A 24325-nucleotide genomic window follows, 5' to 3' on the forward strand; every position below is an offset into this window, starting at 1 on the left:
ACTCAATGCTAAAAGCTTCGGATTATTAAAGTTCTTGGCTTAGAGCTTTGTTTCGTTGCCAAACAAATTTTACTGGCTTTTGCTCTCTTCTTGTTCAGGTAAGAAATTGTATACTTGCAAGGAAATGGCCGCATCAAGTGTCATGCAATCCCTCCTGCTGGCAGGTGGCCTTGCTAATAGGAGTAAGGTGATTCAATTTTTTCCTGTAAAATCCATGCCTCGTCTGCAAAGAAATGCCAATCTTCAGGTTCGGTGCTTGGCAGAGGTAAGTTCTTAAGTTCACACTTTTTTATTTACTGGTTTTAAGAATTTAGAGAGGGGGAGTAAACCAGTTAAATGATCCATTTTTGCACTTGCAGGAAGACCAGAGGGAGCAACCAACAACGCCTGTAACAGGTTCAACCCCAGAATCTAAGCCGAATCCCTCTCCAGCACCAGCAACACCAAAAGTGAGTACGAAATTCTCTGATGTGTTGGCCTTCAGTGGACCAGCACCGGAGAGGATCAACGGAAGATTGGCGATGGTTGGCTTTGTTGCAGCCCTGGCAATGGAGCTATCCAAGGGCCAGGATCTGTTTACCCAAATATCAGACGGTGGGATCCCTTTGTTCCTTGGAACAAGCATTGTGCTATCACTTGCATCTCTGATTCCATTATTTAGAGGCGTGACAGCTGAGTCCAAATCTGAAGGTTTTATGACTTCGGATGCTGAGCTGTGGAATGGGAGGCTTGCCATGCTGGGGATTGTCGCTTTGGCTTTCACTGAATATGTCAAGGGTGGAGCCCTAGTGTAATTTTTGTTCTTAACTCTATGTTTCTTAGGTTACAAAAATTCCGATCTGTGGAAAAACTTATCACCTATCCATGTAATTAGCAAATCGGAAATGTAACGAAATTTCCATGCCTTAAAAACTCTTTGACTGCGATGGGAGGATGGGAAAGTAATAATATAGATATCTCCATATGAATAGGTGAGATGATTACTGATTAGCTATCTTGATATTTAGAGTAAGGGTGATGATAATTAATTAGTAGCGATAAAATTAAATTTATAATAATACCAATGATTTAAATACTATAGTAAAATCAATTATGCAAATATGCGTTTAAATAAATAATGGATGGTAAAATTAAATATGACAAATTAATTCTTTCACAAAAACAATTAATTGACTACTCAAAAATCCAGTAAATTATTAAACCCTCTCTAGTTGTAAATTGGAAGAGCAGTGTCTAGTTGTAAATTGGAAGAGCAGTGTAATTGAAAACCCTCAACTGCAACAGTGGAATGCTAGCTTAAATGCACTACATCATGCGGAGGCCAAAATCCCCTTAGATTTCATTAGGCCCTTATATGATATTAGGAAGTGAAAATACTAATTTGCCGACAATTTTATGACAAAAAATCTCAGTACAAACTTAATCAACCTCAGGTCAGCATGTAGCACTAAATCTGAAGTCGAGTGGGAAAGGAGCATATTTATTTTCCTGGAACTATATTATAGAACTGGAATCACCAATTCTCTCTTTATTTCATACAAGGATTCTAAAAATTTATCTACCTCAAAAAGGCCTCTACAGTGTTTCAAACATATAAACAGAAAAGAATTGAGAAGAATACATTTTCTGCTATTTGCTTTTATGTATTTACAAAAAACACCACGAACATTACATGCTTAGCACAAGCGTATGATATTATATTAATGCCCTTACAGATCAACCTGAACTCTGTGTTCATTCAACTCCCCATTCAATTCTTCATGGTAAATTTGTTTCTGCAGAATAGTAAATAAATCGTAACGAGTTTGAAATCATAATGAGTGGTTAAGGAAGCGAAAAAAGGTCTGAGTAACAACACCATGCAAACTCGACCAAACTATACTACATAATTATACATTTCTGATTAAGACAACGACAAAATTAAAAAAAAAAAAACTTAATTATGATGTACTACCAGTAAAGTAGAATCAAAGGTTTACAAAAGTTCAATACAATGTGAAAGAATTATACGAAAAGAATGAACCTTTAGAGGAGATTCATAAACTTACATTGGCATGCAGATCAGCCGGGAATAAATTTATAGCACTTGCGTTGAAACTGAATCCACTGAAAAGAAAAAGCGGCAGAGGATGGAGTAGATATCAGCGACAATCATATATATGGTATAAACTAAAAAAACCTAAAAAACTAAAACAGCACCGAAAGGGACAGACATAGAGTCAGTTCAATTATACAAATTATTAAACATAGCAATGCCCAAATAACCTGGACACCAGATTTTTTTCCCTTCACATTTTTGCTTACAATTCTTTTAAGGTTGTGAATATTACCAGCGGGATAGGACAAGCTGCCACACATATGGAATAAAGAACTCCTCTGGATGACTTTCTTGTTCATATGAGAAGTGTAACTGAGTAAACATCTGTTAACATAAAAAAGTTCAAGATTAGGTGAAGAAAAGTGCAAGAGAGAGAGAGACCAAATGTCCACATTGAGGAAGAACCAAAATGCATTGAAATTGCAGCAGCCATACTTCATAATAAAAGGATTTAGTGTGCGTGTGTGTTTGTATAGAACTTTGCATTTTCCAAATGAAGCAATATACTGTCATTTAATTCTACCTTCATCCCTTCACCTCGCCAGGATCGGCAATTATTAATTATGAACACAAGAACTTTTTCTACAGACCATTCACCATCCAATCTTTGGGCATCCATACGACTGTTGAAAAAATCTAATACCTATAAAAGCCATAGATGTCAAAACAATCAAAAAGCACCCAGAAAGAACTAGGAAATCTTAATATTGCAACAACTATCTGAACTTTTTCTCTTACAAGAACCAAGAATGGCAGATTAAATGATGAAATTCATCACACAAAATTACAGAGCATACATTATAAATATTTTCAAGAAGCTCGGTAAAGCGAGGATGGTTCTTGAATGGCTGAAAGACTTCCTGCCTGTGCATAATGGCATATACAACCTGCCCACATGCATAAAACATTCAGTTTCAGATCCATGTTGGTAAGCGTTGCTAAGAATATAAACAAAATTATCACATATAACTTAAATAAATATATACCTCAGGATTCCGTGGCAGTGCATAAGTCAAAATTGCATTTAATATTTCAAGGACGATTCTCAAGAAGTCGGTATAAATTTGCAATTCTGCTGACTGCAACAAGGGGAATAAATATTATTTAAGGATACCCAGATAACATAATTTTTTACAAAGTGCTACACTACATGCAAAAACCAGGACAATTACCATATCTTCCACAACGTTGTTCCCTGTTGAGATGGCTTTAGTTTGTATTTTATCATTACTTAGCTCTACCAATTTGTTGTACCTAAAATTCAAGACACATTTGCAAAAACAGTTAGAAAAGCTGTGCCAACATAACAAAATATGTAAAAATCACTGAAGCGATCAATGGAAAACTAATAAAACATTCTGGTCAAGAAAAATGGTATAAACATAGATTACTTACTTGCGTGAAAGCATATAGAAAAGGCTGACAAGTCTCTGAGAAGCATATGCACTCAAACGATGGATGTGAGGTGCCATATTTGCCAAAGTTGCTAGACAAGTAGTGTGAAGATAGACATCCTGTTCATTCAAAAAAAAAAAAAAAGAAGAAGAATAAACTGCTGCATTTGATAACCCAATTAATCCATTATTAACAGATGTAGCATCCATCTAATGGAATATTTCTACCCTTAAGTTAAAATACTCATTATCTCCACCAAAATATGAAGAGAGAAGTCCAGCCATTCAAAAATAATTTCCTGGATCCTACTTCAGCAAACATAACATGATCAGGCAAGAATCTAAGACATTCAGAACCATACCCGCAACTTAGACAAGTTATACTGTACAGTCCTTATCAAAATTATGACCATCAGGGAACCAAGAGATGTCTGATGAAGAAGGTGCTCTTTATACCACGGAACACCAGACAATATCTGTGCAATACATAAGGCATCAAGATAATACTCATGCATTGGAATCAAGAGTTGGTAGACAGATGAGATGCTTACCATCTTGTGAATGCTAGCACTGAATGAAGAATCTTGACTAAGTATGAGAAGAATAATCAGCAACATGTATATTTGATTTGATGTCCTCCTCGAAGCATTGTATAATGTTTCCAAGATGGGCATCAACTGTTGATTTTCAATGTGCAAACACATATTAAAACTATGCTATATGCCACATATCATACAATTAGGCTGACGTGTTGCTATATGCCATGTAAGCTTAAGACTATGCTATATGCCACATATCATACTATTAGGCTGAGGTTTGCACATAAAACAAACCTAAGACGAACAATTAAAACAAAAGAATAAATGAGATCAAGCAGAATGTCATGCAATGTGTTGGCTTAAGCAATTGATACAAATTGTCAACAATTCAAGGTCTTTCTTTCTTTTTTTTTTTTTTTTTGCTTTGGTGGAAGAAAAAGGGGGGGGAGAGGAGGAGGAGGCGGAGATGCCAAGAAATTTTTAAGTTTGTTAACTAGACACCTAAAAAATTCATGTCCTGTTGAAAATTGATTGGAAAGTAGTTTTCCAAAGGGAATTGCTCAGGGCTATATATGACATGTAGATAATGTAAGCTGCAGCTTCTTACCAAAGTATCCAAATCAGTTCGCACTAGTACATACTCCAAAAAGTCCGAGTTTCCTTGCACCAATGAGTAAAGTAAAAGAACGGCAGTCTCATCAGCCAAGCACCTGTAGATGTGAACATTTTATGAAATACTAAATAATAAAGAGAGATGAACCGCAAAAAATAGACAACCGATTCCAAATATAGTTACAAGTACCAAGGCATTTGCTTCAATCAAAGATTACACCTCTGGTGAGGGTATGAAGAACCATACAATAAAAACTTACACTCAAGTCAATTTTTCTTGATACAAGAATTTTAAACAAACATCAGTTAAGAGAGAAAAGGAAGAGGGGAAAAAAAAAGCCAACAACCATTACCAAGGAAATAGAACTAATTTTTGGCAAAATGTTAGCAAACGCTATCAGGAATAAAGAATCAATCATACAAACTTATTGCCAAAGTTGCCCACTTTAAATACCAAAGGAAAAGGAAAATGGAAAGCCTTAATAATCTCATAAAGGTAACTTTATTCATTCACATATTGATATTAGAATAGGACACTTACATGCCGAGGGTATCAAATAGCGATGCAAAAGGTAATCTCACCACTGGTCCATTTTGTGCATTCCCCTCAACATCGACACGATCAACTGCAATCACAGCGCTTACACATTCACCAACATTGTCTAAAATGTCACCGTACATGTATGCTAAAAAAGTATAAACAGAAATACAGAACACACACACACACACACATATATAGCTACTATCATAAAAAGGAAATGGAAAGACATCTCACATTCAATATCCCTTGCATTTCCTAAGGCCTCGCTGTAGGGGTTCACAGTGAAATATGTATTTAACTTTGAAACAGATTCCGAAGTGGCACTGTCATCACTTCTATCTGTTATCAACTCATCACTTACAACACATTTATGGTAATGAATGAGAATAAGTAGCACATGGAGACTGCAGTCTGCCAGTTGATTTTTAGAGCCTTCAACATTTGAACTGACCCAATAATTGAATGGCAACAACACAATGTTTGCTGCAAGCATAACATATAAATGTTATCATAAAAATTTTCAAGTAAAAGAAGCTTGCAGAATTGCACATAGATTAGGAAACGGTATTAATGAGGGCATGAAGGAAAACACCATACCAGCAGCAGAACCAACTCTTTGTAAAACACCAGGTTGACTTTCTTCAGAAAAAATAGAATACGAAGCAGCAGTACTCGAGGGAACCCGAGGTCGTGTTATATAATTGAGCAGCAATCTGTGAACCACCAAATTAACCAGCAAACTTTCCTGCAAAGCAATAAATGAGTATGCAAATTTGAAATTTTTGGAACAAAAAATCAAGCAAAGGTTTTAATTTATAACCTGAGACATTGCTGCATCGATAAAAGGATTCACATCTTTAGGCCCTGGGGATGGTCCAGAAAGAAGTTGAGTAGACATTGCAACAAGCACGAAGTTAAGCAACTCCTGATGTAGAAGGGATGTAGTTGGACTTGCGAGGAAAATAATGTTATATTAGGAGAAAATTAAATAGAAATGTCAATGTTAGAAATACATATTAAGCCATGGTGTACCTTACATCTATTGAACCAAGAAAGCTAAGCACATAATGCATTACAAGATTCTCAATGCTTTGATCTGCACATTAGAAATAAAAATTTCAGGTCATGATGCTATTTACCATTAAAATAACAACTTCAAGATACTTAGTTATAAACTTTAATTTCAAAACTGGAAAACAAATAATGATGAAGAGACAAATATTTACCTATAACAAAATCCTTAGGCACCGGTTCATTTTCATGTAGAGACAAACCTAACTCCTCAATGTTGTCACTCTGTGAATTCTCAATTATGTACTTCAAAAACACAGATGAAATACACACTGCGTTAACAGCCTTCACATAAACCGGTGATGGAGCACCAGAAGTTCGAATCACCTCTTGTAAACACCATGACAGGTGAATCAAAATCTTTGCAAGGTGCCTGGTTTGGCGGTTGTTTTGTGCTGCGCATGAAAGATCCAGCACAAAGAAACAAAATCAGAATCATTGAAAATATATGAAACAAAACGATCTTCAATTAATAATGATAGAGTTTTAAACGAATTTGTTAGGAGTTATAAATTCAAAAAGTGCCATTCACAACTTAGTCATTGAATTTGGAAATTGATAAATAAAATTTAATTAGCTCTGTTTTGGTATGTTTGGAAGTTGAGTATAGTTTCATAAGCGAACGTACATGCCATCAACTTAGTAAGATGAAATATCAAAAGATACCAAACAAATATGTTATATAATTTTGAGATATTTTTATATCATCAAGTCCTAGTAAATAAAATTTCCTAGCGTCGATAAGATTCAAGCAGAAACTCGAATCTCCGACTCTCTCCAAACAGTCTTTAGTAACAACTAATGTAGAAAATGGTTGAATTTTGCGCAGCATAAAAAGTAAGCAACAAATTACTCCACAACTTATTCCAAAGAAAAGGATTCTCAAAATGTTTATGGAATTTGGAAGTAAATTGCGAAAGAATGCACTGACCGAAGAGCTGGCAAGCTTGGCGAACACGATGAGGGGCCCAGCGTAGAGTCAGAGGAAGTTCTAGAAGCCTCTGCCAGAAATCGGAAGCCAAAGGAAACGATTTCACGCCGACCAAGGTGTCGATTAGGTACTCCGCCGTTTCGGTGGTGGTACTGGTGTGGCGCGGCGTCGAAGGCACCGCTCCCATTCTTCCGTTCCGTCGTCTAAAAAGTCGAAGAATGGCTGTTTGACTCAGTGAGTCAAGAAACAAACGGATTTGATGAGACGGTGGAAGAGGAAGCGAGTTAAGGGATCTTACAATCGGAATCAATTGGCATTGCAAAGAGAAGAGAGATCTGGCTGGTGTGTTTGGCGAGAAAGAAAGCGAAATTTAAAAATGGAAATGAAGTTTCAATTGAAAAAAAAAAAAAAAAGAAACGAGAAGGAGCTTAGAGACGAAGATTTTGAAGAGTTAGAGAGAGAGAGGGTAATTTTGTTTTCTCATTTTTTCTTTGTTCTTTTTTTCACTTGGAAACTCAGAAATTGGTTTTTAGACGATGTTGCCGTTATTATTTTGTGAGTTTTCGGAATTGCCCTCCTTCCTTTGTTTAAATTACAAGTTTATTTGCAGTTTAATTGTAGATTTTTATTTGGACGGGTTATTCAACTTAGCAGTGAATGAAATAATTTTTAAAAAATTTTTAGTGTAATTAAAAAATAAAAAAATATTTTTATTATATTAATTTATTTAAAAAATTTATTAACAGTGAATTTAATTTTTTTTCTTAATTTAATTTGGAAATTAAGATAATAAAAAATAAAGAAGTATTATTTTTTTAAGAAATTACAAATACAAATTATCATCATAATAAGCATTATATTAATGAATAATTAAATAAATCAATTAATTGATAAATTAGAATAGTAAATTAAAGTAAACCCATGAATATGAAATATGAATCTAAAACTTTAATATTTTAAGATTTTTTTACCACTAAATTAATATTTTATTGATAATAAAGAAATATTATTTTATACTAAAAATATTACTTTATTGTATAAAAATATTGTATAACTTTATTTTATTTTTGGTAAGAAGGGCAGAAGGGTTAAAAGTATTTATTTTAATATAATAATTGGGTTAGGCAAGGTTTTACTAAATAACTAACAATTGTAAAACAATAAATACTAATAATTCCAATATTATAATGGAGAGTAATTTAGTCTTTGCATACCTTGAAAGGTGAAGTTTCTTTATTAATTGCAGTCTTCTTGTCATTGACAAACTTGCTTCGTCGGCAAGAGCCCGGCTGGAAATTAGTGAAATAAAATTTTCCTTTCTTTATTCCATTTATACCTTTTTTTTTTTCTTTTAAATTACTAAAAAATAATTTAAAATATCAAGTAATTTTCATAGCAATTAAGCAAATCGCTGTTTCTGACTTTCTGCCAAAAAGAAAAAAAATATTTTCTGTCCAATGAAAATTCTCTTCTCCACACACATTTCATATTTTTAAATAAAAAATTCCCTTTCTCTGAATTTCATTTTCTTCATTAAGTAAAATGACTTTTTTTAAAAAAAAATTCAGCTAATAAATCTGATCCCATGTTGGACGTGCCAGCAATTAACGTGCGCCATCCGTTTGGTTGACTGGTAGATATTTATGAGTCTTCTTTGACTTTTCTTTTTTATTCAATATTATAGCGCGTAAAAGCCTGCAACATTTTTGCCCATCGAAGTCCAATGGCACACTGATTTTCCAGACAAACCATTGTATTTAATCTTTTTTTTTTTTTTTTTTTTTTATTGTTGTTACGTTGCTTGACCAAGAAGAAAAAAGTCTTGTTTTATAACTTTCCTTTAGGAACTTATAATTTGTATTTTCAACTTTTTAAGTCTTTACAGTCAAGCTTTAATTTAATTATTTTTAAAAAATAATATTTAATAAATTTAAAATAAAAATCTAAATATTTATCATTCTTTTTTTATTTTTAAATTACGATTTTGTAAAAAAATATTTTAACATTTATTGATTATACTTGTTTTATAAAAACGATATTTAGCTCCATTTTAATAAACCCACTAAACTTAAGTATCCTTCACTTGAGGTAATAGTACATTTTGGGTTAATTATCTCACTTAATTACTATATAATTAAATTCTTAATTGTTTTTGGATAGATTTAATCCAATAATTTCCAATAAGGTGTATGTGTTTGTGATTTCTGAAAATATTTATAACCTAAAACTAGGATAACATTAATTAACAATAATAATTGTGAATAAATTATTGTTTAATCCATCTAAACCTAACTAGCTTGATACTTTTTAATTCCTGGTAGTCTTGATTTTAAGAATTTATTGGAAAAGTTGACATGTTAAATAACATGATTTATAAATTAAAAAAAAAAAACTCTATTTCTTTATTAGTGGAATTTTACTTTTTTTGTGAAAAATTTGACAGTCCATTTTTAAAATTGTTTAAAAAATTAAATTCAGATAAAATATAAAAATATCGCTGTTTGTATTATTTAAAAAAAAGTAGTATGTTTAAACAAGGATGGAGAGCCGGCCGCAACTTCATTTCAACTATACGTTAAGGTGGGAAGGATATTTCAATGGAAAGGGAATCTCGGATAAAAGTTGTTTACGTTGCTTAATCAATGATTAAGGGAATGAGAAGGACAACGCTTTGTGGATAATTACAAAGGAAAAAGGATAAGTTTTCTCATAAATGAAAGACGAAAATAAGATTGAGACGTGAGAGTTGGGCTGTGTCGGTGGGTAAAACACTATAGCCCTTCGAGGCTGAGGTAATATGATTGCCCCTTGCCCGCCCTGGTCCTTTTCTTTCCTACTGTTGGGGGAGCCTTAATTTTGAAAATACCTTATTGCCCTTGGATTAAAATACTTCAATATGCTTGTGTGATGGATACTCTTTACAATTTTAATAGAAAAAAAAAAAAAAAGAAAAACACTTGTTTTCTTTGGCATCTTCACTAATTTTGTGGACGAAATTTGCCAATAAAAATTTAGTAACGTGAACGAATAAAATATTTGAATAAAAATAATTTATGAATAAATTTGATTTTTGTTAATTTATGTATGTTTATTAAATTTAATAAATAATTATAAATAATTTTTTTATAATTTCTTAATTAAATGAATAAAATACAAATATAATAAAATTTATTTATATTTATGTTAAAACCCAATTCTTTGAATAAAGAATAAATGTACCTTAAAGTAATTCCATATTTTTTCTTACTAAGTAGTATGTCAAAGCCAATGTAATAGACAAAAGTGATCTATTTCAATAAGATAAGTTTGTCGGAGCCTGGGTTTTTGGCCTAAATACGAGCTAGGTGTTTCATCTTACAAATGAAAGAAGAGAAAACATTTTATATTGTTTGGCTGTCTAACAAAAGCGTGTAGGTTTATATTGGTTTTAGACCAAATATCTTTTAAGTCAATTGCAAAGTGCAAAAAATAAGTAAAAACATTGGCAATGTTTGGTTTCTACCAATCTTATGCCTCTAGAAAAAATATTAACGGAGGGTTTTTGAAATGATATATTTATATTGTGGACAATTTCGAGTTTAGTGTCTGTTACACCATGGTTTTTACACCAATTCTAAGAAGTCATATATGGTTAATTAGTGATCACCAACATAATAATATTGTATTTAGATTTATTAATAACGGTCAATTTTTGGTTGATTAGATCTTTTTAAAATTTTTTATTTTATATAAAATAGATCGTAATATGAGAATAAAAAAAACAAATTTTAAATTTTTTGAATTTTTTTTAAATAATTATATAAATTAATTAAAATAAGACTTATATTCTCAATTATTTTTTATGAGATATATAATGCACATTTTCAGATGGTCGAATGCTCTCTTTTATTTTTTGGTTAAAAATAAAATATATCAATGATGATGGTATTGGATGATCATTTGAAAAGTTTCAGATGATCTATCTATCTTAATTTTTTATCATCATATCAGAATTCAACGATGAATTTATAATAATTCATGTATTTATGTCATATAAGATATTAGTAATTTATTAATATTATATTTTATATAAAAATTCAATATTATAATTTATATCAATATAAAAAATATATAATATTTTTTAATTATTATTAAATTTGTATTTAATTGTTATTAAAATTTTAATTTATATTATTTTTATGCCGTTTAGACTTGCCATGGGTTGAGCAATCCGTTTAAATTTGAAAGCCCATCAAAATTGTAGAGGATTTATATATAAATGTTAAGCTCGTTAAATAGATCTAGAGAAATAAATAAGATCCAATCAAAAAATAAGATTGGATTTGGATTTTATTATTTTTATTATAATAAAACAAGAGCTATTAGCTTTTATTACTTATAATAGAATAAAACCTATTTATTTTTTATATAAAATAATGATTTAATTTTAAATTATATTCAATAAAATTAAATTAGATCAAAATTTAAATGATTTATAAATTTAATTAAAATTAATTAACTTAATTAAATTAATAATTTATTAAAAAATTAAAAAATATAAGTGTTTTAGATGAATTTAGATTTTATTATTATATGTAAAAATAGATTTAAACAAAAAATAAAACTAAAAAAAAAATCAAATCGGATCTGAATTTATTTAAAATACTGAAATATTATACTAAACCCGACCCGATCTCAGCTTGCCCGCTCATGAGCAGCTCTAATGCCGTTTTCGTCTCTTCTAACCGGTGAACGTTAAGTGGTGGTTCATTTGACAGTTTGCTTGGAGTTTGAAACTCTACTAAAAAAATCGAAGTCTTTTTGGGTTTTTCCCATGCAAACTTGGGTATGAGAGGGTCGTATGTGTTGCAAGCCCAAATTTGCTTCTTCTTTTTTTTTTTTTTATTTCAAATAAACCCTTCCTGCAGGCTAAAATGAAAAAAAAAAAGAAAAAAGACCGCAATAAACACAACTTAACATGAAAAATAAATAAAGAAACGCTCAAAATTGATTTGTCAACTTTCTCAAATGGATTTAGTTGATCTCCCAATTCTGTGACTGTATATGTGCAGAGGGAACACATGTACAATAGTAATAAAACTAAAGGAAAAGGCCCTTTTGCTCGTTAAAAAAAAAAAAAAAAGGCAAAAAAGTAAAGCTGTATGTCATCCAAACCCTTTTAAGAGCTGCACATGTTCTACAATTGCCCAACGGTGTCACAGTCGAGCTCTCATTACAATTTACATCCAAAATAAATTTTTAATCTTTTAGTTTCATTCAGACTTTGGCAAATAATTCACTTTAATTCTACCATTTGTAGACGAAATGTAAGTCTTATTTTTTAGTAAAAAGAAAATCGACGTCTATTTATAGAGAAAAAAGTTATAATATTAAATTTTAAATATTATTTTTTAAAAGTAATTGCATGAATTATTAAACTAAACTTCAAGTTCAATATAAGTTTTATTTGATGTAACATGTTTTAATCAAGGGATATAAAGATTTATGATTTTATATGCAGTTCTTATAGAATTCATCAAAATGCAAATTTTGTCTAAAAAAGCATTAAAAAACACACAAGATGACAAGAATAATAGTAACGTATAAATTATGAAAATATATCTGAGCACGAAGCTATCTCCAAAGTTGTTTCAGGATGCAAATCAGATTCCAAGCTAATCACTTTGGTTTACAGCGCTATGGCAAATCGAAAATCAATCTAGCTCTCCCCTGATATAATTATTATTATATGCCAAAAGTTGTTCCATAAGAAAATATAGAGGGGCAAATGTTTCAGATGACCTACAACACACTCAGAGACAAAATGCAACATGATTTCATGGCAGCATGATTGCATTATGTGCCGTGTGCCAAATCTTTTTGATTAAAAAAAAAAAAAAATCTCAGAAGTATGTTGAAGTACAACTAAAAATCTAACTTGAATGACGTTATAATCAATAAGGGTCTTCCCAAGTTTCAACAGCTGCCTAAAATGGCTAAATACGGATGAATTAAAAAAAGAGAAAGGGATGAAGAGCACTTCAAGAAGCCAAGAATAGAAAACTTGTCATTGTTTTGAATATCCCAGAAAAAGAAAACAAACTATTTTTTTAAGTAGCAGGGGGTTTTTTGGGATTTAGCCAATACATTTTCCCTTTAGGCCGGTTTATTTACATCAACCTAATGAATTCATGAGAAATTACTTTTTCAGGATCTCTCCAACCCATGTAACGAAGAAAAGACATTCTATTAGCCACTTAAACCAACCATACGCGGATAAAACAAGCTAATATTGCTATTGCACATTGGTTGAGTGTTGCTGATTTTTTATAATCAATGCATTCTTAATTCAATGTAAATCTACAAGCATTAATTCTTTTTGTCAATGTCAAGATTATTCAAGAAAAAACCTGAAGGTTTTACTTGGTTTTGGCATCACTGTGACCCTTCAGGCCGCCATCAAATATAAAGAAACCAGTAATGAAACGGTTTTATCATATCGGGGGAGCTGGTTTTTACCTCATCGAAGTTATATAAGAAACTAAACGAGCTTAGCTTCTTCTCTACTTGGGACTAGAACCCAAGTAGCCCAGCTGCTCAACTAAAACATCTACATTTTCCTCATCTTCATCTTCAACATCCGGAACAGATATTTCTTGTTCAATATCATCATTCAATAAATCATCCCAAAACCCCTCATCAAGGTTTTTATCTTTACTTCCATGTTCTTCTCTTTCCTCTACATGCTCAAGTTCTATGTTGTTTTGGCTCCCAGTCAGTCCCTGCAAGTCCATAACAAGTTTGTCTAGCTCTGAAACTTCAAACTCAGCAATATCATAGTCCTCAGGTTCAGCCTTGACAAAAGTTCCTCCTCCCACATCCTGGCTTAATTCACTAGTTTCAACAGTACTGCTGCTAGACCTTTGATCGATCCGCCGCCTTCTCTTCTTGGTGATTGCTTCCTCAAGTTCTTTTCTCATATCTTTCTGTTGGACTAGTTTCTGAAGAAAGCTTGGATTTTGCATTGCTTTGGCCAAGAAACTCATTATTTGTTGTTGTTTCATCTCTGTCTTCCTTAGTCTTTCTTCCATCGCTTGCAGGTAAGTATTAGTGTTCTGCTGCTGCTGTCTAAGTTTCAACAATTCCACCATTAAAACCTGCTTGTCACGCCTTAACCTATCAACCTCACCATCAAGTCCAAACCTCCCAACTTCAACACAAGGATCTAGAGCATACTGTGAAGCCTGAGGTTGATGTGTCTTTCTCCTCCTAATATTCTTTAACAGATGCCTTTGCCCTCTAAGAAAGCTTTCATTAGCAAACTCCCATCTATCTGGATCAACCTTTCTAAACCCCTACATGAATCAAATCTTTATTCTTCATGACCAAATTCAAAATTGGAGATAATGAAAGAGGCTATAATTCTAATGTGACAGCACTGCCACAGCAGATGCTACAGCATCATGATAATAGTGAATGAAATGTATGTTTTAAATATTCTGATTTCCGCACTTTCCATTTCCTAACTAGTAAACAAACAAAAATGTCCCCAACAAGTTGCCTCATTAAAAAATAAGAAAAAAAGGGCACCAGTTAAATCTCTATTCCAAACAGAAAAACCATAAAAAAAATAAACATAAAATACACAATCTAGCTCTTTCATGATATGAATGAATATGGATTAAGTCACATCTAGAGAAACTTATACAGTTTAATTCAAACACTAAGCAAAGAAAATTTATTTCTTTTTATTGAGCAAGTTTTAATCTTTGTAGCATTATTGTCTACTCCAAGGAAGAAAGAACTAGTAGTATTACTTACATAGGTATTGAGCTGCCTGACAAAGCTTGAGAAATTGTTGTGCTTGAAGTATCTAGGCAAAAGGCTTATGGAAAATGCCTGGGGATCCCATACAATCAAACTATTGTTGCCTTTACTCCAAGAGATGATGTGATTGGTGCTTGAATCATCAATAATATCATAAGTTTTTGTGAGGAAAGGAGGAGAACCTGCATCATGGAGTCCTTCCATTGGCTGAGGGGTACCCATAGAAGGCATATCAGGACATGATGAGCTTGCTCCTGTAAACTCTTCTTTAACTCTTCCATAGGGATTCATCTTTGCTTACCCACCAGGGAACAAAAACAAATAAAAATTTGATCTGGGTTAGTTTTATTGTTTCGTTGTATATCAGATTGAATTAGTTTTATTGTTTCGGTGATCGAAAGAGCCTTCAAAACTGGTTCTTGAATGCAGGTTAAGGAAAAAAAAGTATAGAGGTGAGATTGAATTAATTCAGATTATGAGTGGAGCCAAAAGTTCACCGGCTTAGGAAGATCGAGAAGTAGGAAAAACATGGAAGAATTGAGAAACCGGAGAGATGTGAACATGGATGTCATTATTTTATATAAAGTCATAATAAAAAATTGTTACCTATTTCTTTATATTTTCACTCATTTCTTTTCCTTTTGGTTGGTCTGGAGACTGATGATGAAAAAAGAAACCAGAATGGAGTGGCAATGAGATATTTTGCTCTCTCCCCCACAGATTACTCCTTTAGGAAAGTCGTTTGTCTTGGGTTGTGTTACCATATCTTTTCACAGTACAGAGGCAAAGATTTTTGAAGGTCAAGACTCAAACAGCTTATATATGCAACGAATAGCATTCATTTATTTATTTTTCTTGATTTACAAAGCAAAAATGGATCTGAATTTTTGTAATTTCTGACACAGAAGATTCTAAAAGAACTGAGATATTTTGCTGTTTAGTTCCCAATAAAATTGTGGTTTAGATCAGAAAATTCTGCTACTTCAATTGCTAGAAGTTGCGTTGTAGCCTTTTGAGTGAATTTTAGAGTATTGCTAATCTTCACAACCCAATTTTTTTATCAGAAGGAAAGTAGCATTCTACTTGGGTTTCTTAAATTTTGTCTAATACATGTTTTTTTAAATTGATTTACACCGATTTAGCGATTTCAAAGGAATAAATAACTTTTCTTTCTTTGTTTTTTTTGTCTTTTTCTCTGGGACTTTGAAAATGAGGATGACGTCAATATAAACAATTCTTTTTAATGAACGGTTACAGAATCTCGGAGGTTTGTAGAATTGCACCTGAAAATACGTTTACGTTGGAGAGATAGGGAAAAGGGTTGGGGGTTCTAAAAAAATCTAGATGTCGATTTTGTTTTTTATTGGAAAATATGTATGTGCACTAATCAAAGTAAATTCAAGTTTGGTGCATTATAAAATTCTAGCATTCTATCGAGGAGTTAAGAATCTTTTATATTTTTCCATTCACCAGATTTTGTTGATGGTGATACGTGGATGGCCAGCCAACCCCCTTTTTTTTGGCAAAGGGGGGTGGATTTGTAAGCAAAATTAGATTAGGCCTTGAATGTTGAATTTGTTTATCTTTGATTTGGTCTACTTTCTCTTTTGATGTCGGTAATTTCAAGTATGGTAGTGTGGCACAATCTCATTGGTTTTGCAGCTTTATGTTATAATCAGCTGCTGAAAAGTTTACAGGTTGGACTTGTTGGGTGAAGTCAAAAGATAATCACATGCCATGTTTTTTTTTTTTTCTTTATTTCCCTATTTTCCATCTTAATTCAAAGGTATAAAGTGTTAAATTTCTTTTAAGAACTTCTAAGTTTTTTAGCCCTGTTTATTGCAGAATTTTTTAGAGTTAAACATAAATTTAATAATTATATTTTATATTTGTCTCAAATAAAATAATAATAACGTATATGCACGTGGGATTTTGTTTTGGTTAAAATCGATGCTCTTACCCAAAAGAAGCAAAAGGCCAAAAGCTGGATCCAAGAGTATGGGACGGGAGGCCTGATTGTCAGAAAAAGAATCTGTGATGAAAGATACACTTCACTTAATTCAACGCACCAAGTAGCACATTTCCAAGACAACGACACTTGATTAGGAATGGGCAAGCATTTTTTTTCTTTTTCATTTTTTTGGAAGATAAGCGTAGAACTTTTTCGAACATACCAGGCACAGGCAAATCTAACAAGAATTTCAAAAGCAAGTTTAAGAGATTTTCAATTTTTTTTTTTTTATTATTGGCTGAATTATTGCAATCAAGATCTTCAAAACTTTGTTCATTGTTGAAGCCATGAGATTCCCTCGTTTGATATGGGGAACTCTCGGGAAGATTATCTCAAGTGAGCAGAAGCCAATAGCATTATCATATATAAACACTTGAAATGGTTACATTGTTGGGTCAATGCCATGAAAATCAACGCCTGCTAATCTTCCTCCGCGCTTAATCTGCACATCTTTTCACCCACATCAAACCAACAGGATGTCCTATTAACGCCATGTAAAAACTGATAAAACTGGCTTTGATTTGACTTCAATTTAACTCAATTTGATCAATAAAAATCAGAAACTATTATCTTAAACTGATTAAATTAGTTTGCTATTATAATGCAATAATTTATCTTGAAATAATGCAAAATTAAATTGATTTGATTTTAAAATTTGACAATTTAAATTTAAAATAATCACATTTAAGGATATAAGTAAACTAGACCTGATGATTTAAATATTATAAAATAATATAATATAAAAACAAAATGAAAAAAATACAAAAACATATAATATAAAAATTATAAATAAATTGTTAAAAAGCAAAAAACATTGTGTCCAACAAGTGATAAAAATTATGACACTATTTTTCCTGTTTTACATGAAATAAACATAAAAAAACACAAATTATTAGATTTAAAATAAAAAAATTCAAAAAATAATTCGTGAACAAACCCGGTTCCTGTTTGTTATGTTAGTTTACTAAACTTAACGAATGACCATGAATAATATTTTATAATTTGTTAATTAAATGAATAAATTACAAACATAATAAAATTTGTTTATATTTGATTTATTTACGCTTCTATGGGAAACCAATGACCTGAAGCCAAAAACTTTAATGCCATGAAAACAAAAATATACTAATCTTCCCTGCACATAATCTGCACATCTTTTCATCCACATCAACCATGAGAATGCTCGATAACACCACACTAGATCTAGAAAGTAACCCGAATTCAAACCCCCCATCCCATTCAATTTAATAAAGAAAAATCAAGAATCTAAATCCAAATTAATCAAAATTTAAAATGATTTAAATTCAAGAGACAAAAACCTATCCCGAAATGATAAAAATTTTTAAACTCAACTATTCTGAAGTGACTCAAATCCCGAAAAAGCAAACTTGAAATGAGTCAAATTTGAAATGACCCCAACTAAAATTATCCAAACCCAAACTCAATCCAACCTATCCAATTACCGTCATCCAATAAAAATAGAATACCAAGATTCATAATGCAAATTTTCTCCTAGTAAATTAAATCACATGATAAATACGTTGTTAATTCCCCGGCCTAGGACAATATGTAACGTACACCATAGAATCGTGCTTTCAAGATTCATAATGCAATTCATGAAAGTTGGTTTCATACACATAAAGCCACACGTTAAACAAGAATGGGCAATGGTAAATCCAATTTTAGACCAAAGCATGCTAAGTGAGAAATTGACAAATTATTTCAAACCAAAACATTTTGAAACAGAAATCCAACCAGCAATGTACATATATACTTGATCATCGGGAGCCTACCGGATGGACAGCAATTAAAATGTAGAAATATTCATAACAAGCCATACAGGCAAGCAAAATAACCCACACATACCACACAGTACAAGCAGACAAGCCTTGACTCGTTTATTAAAGCCAATCTCGGGTTTCATATTTATACCAGGTTTTAAGACCCAATGCAGTGGCAAATGCCAATTTCATGCTGCAGCATCAACAGCTTGACCACCACCTTCCTTCTGCAAAAAGTTTTCAAGATACTCCTTTCTACAATAGAAATCAAATGTTTAAGATTAAGCCCCTCAAATGCTTTTAACCAGAAACATGAAGACAAACTAGAGATTTTTTTCTACATTGTAAGGAAGAAGAATACCTTGCAGGAAGATGATCATGAGGACGATTGTATGGAGTCCAAATTGGATCACCAACAAAGAGCCGCATTGCCTACATGGACCAATTTGTAAGGAAGTCTCTAGACTCACAATTCATGCTAAAAGATATACCGATAAATATCTTTAAAATTTTCTTAAGATCACAAGCAATGCTAGATAGAGAAACTGTAATAAGGTTCTATAGACAACATTGACCAGCGTGAATAAATAGAAGAAGCATGATGGAAGACCAAAAGAAAGAACTTATGCAGTTGATGATCAGGACTGAGGAGGCTAGAAGAAAGCAATCATCCTTTCAAAACAAAACTCGACCTTTCAACTCCATCAATCAGACTAATAAGGATACCCATATTGATAATCAGATCATAGAATGAAAGAAAAAAAGTCACTTGTGCAGTTCACGACATGGGATAAGAAGAGTCATTCTGTTCAAACATCATCAAATTTATGCACTCATTTAAGCTCCATTTGATTGGTATTTTTGCTTTTGGCTATTTGTCCCTTGTTTTCAGTTTATTTTTAATTTTTTGTTTTTCACTTTCTATTGAAGAAAACAAAAAGCAAATAGCAAAAGCATCAATCAATGAAGCATTATTAAATGCAAGTCAAATTAAACGCATGAGGAGATCTCCTACACCATGTTCAATGTTAAAGTCCACTTTCTGGAAAAATAGACGGGAAGATGGGTTGCTTAGTACCTTAATGTAGTTGTCTGTATCCAGAGTAAACCGATGATAAATCCCAGCAGGCAAAACAATCATGCCTCCTTTCTTCACCCACACACGAATCCACTGATCATTGTGATCCCTGACATCAAAATAACCTTCACCACGAAATAGATGTTAAGAGAGCCAGAAATTAGTAAGAAAAGAGACTTATCATTATAGAAAACAGTCAGCATGTGCTCCTACCACTTCCTGCCACACAGTAACGAATCTCCTCATCAGTATGAAGATGCTCTTCAAAGAAATTTTTGATCTTCTCTTCATAATTTGGCAGCTTCTCTGGGCAAACCTCACAGAAGTCCTGAGGAAAAAAGTATCTAGTCAATGCAAGCATGTAGTATTATAGGCTATTAAGAGGAAGAATAGCCAAATCAGAAGCCTTAAACAAGAACTGCTTAAGTGACACACAGATAGAAATAGAAGAAAAACTAGTAAGTCTTCTTTTTGCATCTACTACCATCCAAATATTGCATCCAAATATTGAATCAATGAATGGTAATAATACAAATAAAACAACTGGAAAATGAAAATTCTTTGATGGTTAATAAACCCTACTTATGAGCATTTAAACAACAACTCCTTGGATTAGGCTTAAGGCCAAGAATAATTCATTTGTTTGCACTGGAATCAAAGTAAAAAAAAAAAAAAAATCAGCTACACACCATGTAGGAGTAACCACGTTCTTCACGAATTTTCTTCAACTCCTCATCAGTTTCATAATTATCAGCATCCAATCGCCAACTGAGTACTCCAAGTTCTGCAAGGTAAACATGCTAACTACAATGAGTAAAATGTCGAAAATCTTTTTATGATCTAATAACAATTGCTTCTTATCTAAGATGCTTACCAGCAAGTTGATCCAAGGATACAAATTCTTTAGGCTCACGGTAATGGGGAAGCCTCTGATCTTCATCACTATCATCCATGTACCATGCTTGAAGCACTTCCTCCCTCTACATAACTCAACAGTTAAGACACAACAGACAACCTCATTTTTTTCAATTATTCTTGGAACATAAACAGCATGTGCAGCCAAAGAAAACCAACAGCCAAAATTAACTATTTTAAGCACCTTTCCCAGAACTTACTCTACAAAATGCCACGTCATCAACAAGCATGGGAAGACAGCAGAATGAATTGAGTCATCTAAAAGCACCAAGCCCGGATGGTTTTAATGGTGCATTCTTTCAAAACTATTGGTCAGGAGTTAAGGATGATGTAATTAAGTCAGTGTAATGCTTTTCTCATTCGGGAATAATTCTTAAAGAAATAAATAATATTGAAATTGTGTTGATTCCCAAAGTTAAAAGTCCAGAAGACTGTAGCCCATTATAGACCAATCAGCCTTTGCAATTTCACCTATATGATTATTTCTAAGGTGATGATGAATAGATTAAAGCCATTTATGGGAGATTTAATCACTCAGAATCAGAGTGCATTTGTGGCCAATAGACAGATTCAAGACAATATCCTGGTAGCTCATGAGGTTTTTCTTTTTTTGAACCTGAGTAAGAAGGGAAAGAATGCTGCTATTTCTATGAAACTTGACATGAACAAAAATTATGACAGAGTGGAATGGATTTATAGGAAGCTACCATGTTAGGCTTTGACAAAAAATGGGTTGATTGGACAATGAAGTGTGTTAGAACTGTATCCTATTATTTAGTCTTCAATGGGAAACCTTCAGGTAAGTTCTTTCCTTCTAGGGGTCTTAGGCAAGGGGATCCTCTCTCACTATTACTCTTTTTATTTGTTGTTGTGTTATCTACACTGATTTCTGCAGAAACTCAAGCTGCTAATGCCAAAGGGGTCAAACTTAGCAGAAGCTGCCCACTTCTCTCACACCTTTTATTTGCAGATGACACCCTCTTTTTCCTTGGTGTTAGTAAGACTAATTGTAAAAATATGTTCCGAATTCTTCAATCTTATTGTGGCTTCAGGAGTGATGGTGGATCTGGCAAAGTCCACTTTGATTGTTCAAATGCACCAGAAAACCTAAGAAGAGAGATAGCAGAATGCTTGCTCATTCCTCTGGCTTCTAATCCTGGAACTTATCTTGGTGTTCCTTCCTTTAGGGGAAAAACTAAAGGACAAGCTATGGCCTTTATTAGGGACAGAGTAGTTGGCAAGTTACAACACTGTAAGCAACAAATCTTTTCCCAAGGTAGCAAGGAGAGTTGTGGCTTGTGCTATACCAACATACACCATGGCTTGTTTTCGTTTGCCAAGTTATGTGAAGACTTAAATACTGCCATGCCTAAATTCTGGTGAAGGCAGAAAGAAGGGGAAAAAAGGATTCATTGGAAGAATTTACAGTCTGACAAAGGCCAAAAGCAAAGGAAGGATGGGGTTTAAGGATTTGGTCATTTTCAACAAGGCTTTGCTAGCAAAGCAATGTTGGAGATCATTACAGAATCCTGATTCTTTATGGGCTAAAATACTGAAGGGATTGTTTTTTGCTCACACATCTAGGCTAACTTGGGTACTAGGGCTTCACGGGCATGAAGCACTGCAGCCTCTTGGATAGAAGGGATTTACTCAGATAAATGCTGCTGGATGATTCTAAATGGCGAGTCGGTTGCTATATGACAAGATAAATGGATTCCAGGATAAAAGCAAGGTAAACAAGATGTAAGATGCTGATGTCTTAGAGGTGCCAGAAAAATTAACCGAATGGAATGATAACGATACTGGAAGATGGATTGTGTAAGAACTACAAGTTTGGGTGTCTGAAGCAAATGCAGCAATACAAAGGATTTGTATCTGTCAAAAAGGGGGTGAAGATAGGCTGGTCTGGCGATATGTGAATAATGATGTGTATTCTGTTAAATCTGGATACCATGCTATTAAAGTGGAGCAGGATAGTAAGGTTGTTGCAAGGCCTTCCTCTTCTCATATCATTTAAGATAGACTATAGTAATGCTTCTTGGAATTTGCAGATGCCTCATAAGATTAGGAACTTTTTGCAGAGAGTGAGCTCAAAATAGCCACTAGATTCAATTTATGGAAGAGGAAAGTGGTATCTATGGAATGTGTCTTATCTGTAAAAGGAACTTGAAACAACTGAGCATTTTTTGTTGCAATGCAAATGGACTAGAGGGGTCTGGTTTGAGGGATGTTTGGCCTTAGATTTAACAAATGGCTAGGAGAATTTATTTTGAACAAACAAATTCAGTCTTCTATGAAGATGCATATTGCCTTTTCCTGTTTGGTGATCTGGAAAATCCAGATTTTAGATGTGTTTTAGGAAAGGAATAAACGTTCATTCTACAACTCATAGAGTTGAAGCAGCTGTCCCTGAATGGGAGAATATGCAACAGAAAAAAAATTTCAGAACAGAAATAGGATGTCACACAAAAATAGGAGGTGAATGAGCGTTGGTGCTTGCCTGATTCAGGATAGGTTAAAATAAATTGAGATGAGGTTTATAATTTTGTTTCAAAAGAGGCAGGTATTGGAGCAGTGGTCAGAAATAGTAGAGGTGAATTAATTGCTTGGAAAATTAGGTACTTTGCATGAGATATACCCCTCTTGGCTGAGGCTGAGGCTGAGGCTGAGGCTGAGGCTTTGAAGTTAGAAGTCTCCTAGCTGTGGAGTTATGGTGATCCACTGATCCTAGCTGGAGGATCAGGCCAATTCCTGTCTTTGAAGAATACCTTACACGTTGTGAAGCCGATCAGGAGGCCGATTGGGTTGCATCCCAATTCAAAAGAAGAATGTGCTCAGAAGATTGGGTGCTTGCACCCAATCCTCGCTTGTTTTCATTTTAAATAAGGATGGTCTTCCTGACCATCATAGTTTTCTATTGAAAACTATCTGTATTCACGAGGCTTTACTAGTCTCGTAATGTTCACAGGTTGTTTTGATATGTGTCTGTGATGTTTCTATACATCCATTGATTCAATAAAATTTCATCGTTTCTGGCAAAAATAAATGTCAAAAACATGCAGATTAAAAAGAAATTATGAAAAAACAAGATCAAAGTACTTTAACAACTAAATCCAAATTGAACCCACCAACTAAAAGGAGCACAAAACCACATAGATATCCAACAAAGCTTCACTTTCCCATGTCATGCCATAACTGAAACAAAGTTAATAGCTTTTTCAATTCCATGATTTTTTTTAAAAATAAAAACATCCCTCTTTCAATTCACCAGCTTTGAACAAAACCACATGAATTCATCAGCTTCTGAACAAAGAGACACTAAAATCCAATGCCAAACAGTATCTCGACAAACAGATAGATACAAAAACTGATCATAGAAATATTTTCTCGGGAAAATAATTGATGCAATATACAAGTTTCCAATTACACAAATAGATTACCTTATCTGAAGCACCCATGTTTCACAGCTCCTTTCTTCGGTTTTGGTCAAAAGAAAATTCTCCTTTCTTCTAAATCGCTTCGAGGCAACGCTACAAAGTGGAGAATTT

General features: G+C 33.0%; 4 protein-coding genes across 9 annotated transcripts; 1 reads left to right on the forward strand and 3 right to left on the reverse strand.

The window, feature by feature from the left end:
* On the forward strand, positions 1-968 carry LOC111279156 (early light-induced protein 2, chloroplastic-like). The gene is made up of 2 exons (XM_022866050.2): positions 1-265; positions 360-968. The coding sequence occupies exons 1-2, from the start codon at positions 125-127 to the stop codon at positions 792-794; spliced, it is 576 nt and encodes a 191-aa protein (XP_022721785.1). The 5' UTR covers positions 1-124; the 3' UTR covers positions 795-968.
* A 491-nt stretch (positions 969-1459) lies between these two features.
* Positions 1460-7679, reverse strand: LOC111279154 (uncharacterized). Of its 5 annotated transcripts, XM_022866046.2 has the most exons (18): positions 7187-7679; positions 6411-6650; positions 6217-6280; positions 6005-6134; positions 5782-5929; positions 5419-5667; positions 5185-5269; positions 4639-4741; positions 4044-4169; positions 3855-3968; positions 3494-3612; positions 3271-3352; positions 3085-3177; positions 2896-2985; positions 2622-2741; positions 2331-2422; positions 2049-2106; positions 1460-1775 (listed from the first exon to the last, which is right to left on the reverse strand). In XM_022866046.2, exons 1-18 carry the CDS (start codon positions 7371-7373, stop codon positions 1710-1712), a joined length of 2166 nt encoding a protein of 721 aa, XP_022721781.1. In that variant the 5' UTR covers positions 7374-7679; the 3' UTR covers positions 1460-1709. The 5 variants fall into 5 exon arrangements, with proteins under 5 accessions (XP_022721781.1, XP_089612746.1, XP_089612745.1 ...); XM_089756620.1 differs by lacking the exon at positions 4044-4169; XM_089756619.1 differs by lacking the exon at positions 2622-2741.
* A 5755-nt stretch (positions 7680-13434) lies between these two features.
* On the reverse strand, positions 13435-16710 carry LOC111280205 (heat stress transcription factor A-6b-like). 2 transcript variants are annotated; one of them, XM_089756744.1, is made up of 3 exons: positions 15599-16710; positions 14987-15283; positions 13435-14520 (listed from the first exon to the last, which is right to left on the reverse strand). In XM_089756744.1, the coding sequence occupies exons 2-3, from the start codon at positions 15281-15283 to the stop codon at positions 13729-13731; spliced, it is 1089 nt and encodes a 362-aa protein (XP_089612870.1). In that variant the 5' UTR covers positions 15599-16710; the 3' UTR covers positions 13435-13728. The 2 variants fall into 2 exon arrangements, with proteins under 2 accessions (XP_089612870.1, XP_022723132.2); XM_022867397.2 differs by lacking the exon at positions 15599-16710 and having other exon boundaries at positions 14987-15590.
* Positions 16711-18701: 1991 nt separating this feature from the next.
* LOC111280206 (acireductone dioxygenase 2) lies at positions 18702-24311 on the reverse strand. Its single transcript, XM_022867398.2, has 7 exons — positions 24218-24311; positions 20737-20842; positions 20552-20646; positions 20076-20190; positions 19863-19987; positions 19146-19216; positions 18702-19039 (listed from the first exon to the last, which is right to left on the reverse strand). Exons 1-7 carry the CDS (start codon positions 24233-24235, stop codon positions 18973-18975), a joined length of 597 nt encoding a protein of 198 aa, XP_022723133.1. The 5' UTR covers positions 24236-24311; the 3' UTR covers positions 18702-18972.
* Positions 24312-24325: the final 14 nt, after the last annotated feature.

Source organism: Durio zibethinus, chromosome 27 (assembly GCF_047325235.1).
Source record: "Durio zibethinus cultivar Kanyao isolate XHJ-2024 chromosome 27, ASM4732523v1, whole genome shotgun sequence".
In the NCBI taxonomy this organism is placed as follows: domain Eukaryota; kingdom Viridiplantae; phylum Streptophyta; class Magnoliopsida; order Malvales; family Malvaceae; genus Durio; species Durio zibethinus.